General features: G+C 42.2%; 1 protein-coding gene across 1 annotated transcript in view; it reads right to left on the bottom strand.

The window, feature by feature from the left end:
- Positions 1-224: 224 nt before the first annotated feature.
- INA (internexin neuronal intermediate filament protein alpha) overlaps positions 225-2,933 on the bottom strand; it is a gene marked incomplete at its 5' end in the record, with an annotated part of 16,701 nt that continues 13,992 nt past the window's right edge. Inside the window, 1 exon segment of the mRNA XM_006166436.2 lies at positions 225-1,299. Coding sequence (XP_006166498.1) covers positions 990-1,299 — 310 coding nt within the window.

Raw genomic sequence — 2,933 nt, 5'->3', positions numbered from 1 at the left:
GCTCTTTCCATTCATAAAAACACTCACCTCTTCTAGCTTCTACCACTAAATCTAAGGTCAGCTTAATCACAGCGTGGGAGAACTACCTCTGTGCTTCTAAAGCAAAGGTGAAAAGCTACATTTTTAATAGTTTTTTCCCCCTAATTAAGTGAAATTGAATACCGAAAGCCTAAACTCTAGGTTTATATTATTATTATTATTATTATTATTATTATTATTTTCAGTGGGTAGAAATATTTGAAATTCATCACTGCCACTTTTTTAAATCTAAAGACTGGAAGGGATATGAAATGGGCAGGGATAAGTCATTCACGAATCATCGAAATGGTCAACATGCACCTAATTTTATTCATTGAGCAAAGAGCACTAAAGGGAATACGTTCTTTTGAGAAGAAAACTTGCAAGTGTTTAAAAGGGAAGAATACTACTCCAGCTTTCTTTTTATTTTTTTCCCCTTCCTGGATGGAAGAAAGAGACAGACAGAATTGAGGGATGTGGGAAAGACGTGTCCTTTAAATAAATGCCTATCGTTCGTGCAACTGTTCTAGCAGAGTGAAACGGTGTGGACCCTCGGGCTTTATCTTTGGCAGTGATCTAAGTTTGGGGCATTTAGAGTAAGGTTCTATAGCTGGGTAATGGCTAGGTATCGTGAATGGATACAGTTCACAGCAAATGACGATGATCACAGACTTAGCACCGGGATTTGTACCTCCTCTGCACCTGAGTCATCTACCGCTGTGAAGCCTGAGTGTTAGGTGAGAGAGCTGTGTTCTTAGAGAACTCCGCTGCGATTGCTCCAGGACTGCAGTGTCCTCCCAGGGGTGGTTTTCTTATTAGAGAGAGTAAGTGTTCGAGACTAAATAGGAGACTGAAGCCGTGGAGACCTGTGAGGGTGGTGACAGGTGTTATGGTTCAGGAATAGGTTGGTTAGCAAGTAGATGTGTATTATTCCCTCTAAGCGTTAACTTTTGTTTTTTAAAGCAACAGAATTATATCTTTTGGCTTGAAATGGTGCTTTCTTCTATATTTGATTTCTCGGTTTTCTTAGTAGATACTACTGTCTCCTCCAATATTTCTTCAAAGCTTTCTCCTATCTGGGAGGTTTTCTTAGAGGCCACCTTAGAAGCCTCCTCCTCTTCCTCCTCTTTCTTAATTGATAGCCCAGAGGACGAGACTTTGGAGGTTGCAGAACTGAGGATTCTAGGTGGGAGCAGATAACTTGGATTGGGGATTGGATTCAGCCCTGAAATGCTTAATCCACTGGTGCTAAAACGTGTCTCTTCGCCTTCCAGCAATTTCCTGTAAATCCAAAAGAGAAAAACCCTCAGGAAGTGAGCTTGAAACTTTTTTTTTTTTTTTTTTAAGAATATAATCTCCATTCCCTATTCTTTTTAGAGAGATTCCAAGGGATGCTGCAGTTTCATGAGATTTGGGACCAAATAAATACTGATTTCCAATGCTCCAAGAGTTGGAGATTAGTGTGCACATGGGTGCATGAGAACACATGTGTGCATGCATCCACACACACACACACACACACACACACATCCCTTCAGGACCAGTTGTGTTTCCAGCATTGTCAAAGGGAAACCTATCCTATTCACAAATATGTTCCAAGAAGGAAAAACCTACACAAACCCTGGCCATATCACACACCCATTTTTGGCAATTAGAATCTATGAAGTTCTAGGAAGAAGTATAGGGATGGGGAGGTGGGAAAGCCATTAAGGAGAAAAGAATAGTCTACTTCAGCCTGAATTAGAGATCGGCACTTCTTCACTGTGTAAGGGTACAGGGAATGGAACTCGTGATGACAAAAGCCAGTAAATGACACTGAGATTTCAGGTGCCAGACTTTCTCTGCCTGGCCTAAATAGCACCAGAAAAGAATGGCTCCATACCTTATTTTTCATAATCCCCAAAGTTGTTAGCACTCTTCTATTTAGAAATGCAAAACCCTATCAACTACTCTTGGGGCTTTGTTTTGATGTAGTATACATAATGTAAAGGGGAAAAAAGCAGGTGTGCTGGCAGGCATCTGTGATTCTAGGGATGAAGGGGTGCTGGAGCAGGAGGATTGTGAGCATGAGGCTGGCCGAGCACCACAATGAGACCCCATCTAAAAAGAGCTGGTGTGGTGGTGCATGCCTGTGGTCCTAGCTGGGAGGCTGAGACAGGAGGATTGCAACAGCCAGGTCCTGTTAAAAAATACATAAATAAGAAAGAAGGAAGAGAGAAAGAAAAAGAAAGAAAGAAAGAAAGAAAGGAGAGGAAGGAAGGAAAGAAAAAAGGAAGGGGAAACATCCAAAATGTGCAGTCAGATCTGGGGTTGACTCTGAGCGCTACCACTTGTCAGCACCATGACTTTGGGCAAGACACACAGTCTGGTTCGGTTTTCTCATCTGCAAAATCGGAATGATATCACATGATAACTAGAAAAATTTTATGAAGTAGCCAACATAGTGCCTGGCACATAGAGTCATTCAAAATTAGCAGCTGCTGCTATTACTTTTTTCCCCCCAAGGTGAATTTCACTTGAACATGGCCTTGAATAGCAATCGGTGAGCTAACTCATTTATCAGGAATTAGAAAACCACTTTTTTTTTTTTAAAGAGATTTTTGCTATAGGGCGTGTGCACTCACCAGGAAGACAGAAAGAGACAGAGAGACAGAAAGCGAGAAATCACCCCCCAGGGGGATGACCATTCTGCAATCCCTTCTCCTCCATTCTCCTCTTGGGATCTTGGGCACACACGCACACATGCCCGGTGTGAGTTTAAGCTACTGGGCACAAGACTCGAACCATGGTCGACTACATGGGAGTCCAGCGACATAGCCATTACACTAACTGCTGGTCCCTGGAAAACCACTTAAAAAAACTTTTAGAAAGGGTCTTGCTGTGTCTAGATCCTACTGCCACAGCCTCCTGAGTAA

The sequence above is a fragment of the Tupaia chinensis genome, unplaced genomic scaffold (assembly GCF_000334495.1).
Source record: "Tupaia chinensis unplaced genomic scaffold, TupChi_1.0 Scaffold144255_1, whole genome shotgun sequence".
Classification (NCBI taxonomy): domain Eukaryota; kingdom Metazoa; phylum Chordata; class Mammalia; order Scandentia; family Tupaiidae; genus Tupaia; species Tupaia belangeri.
Note: the sequence above shows the minus strand (reverse complement) of the source record. Positions and strands in the feature narration are given on the sequence as shown.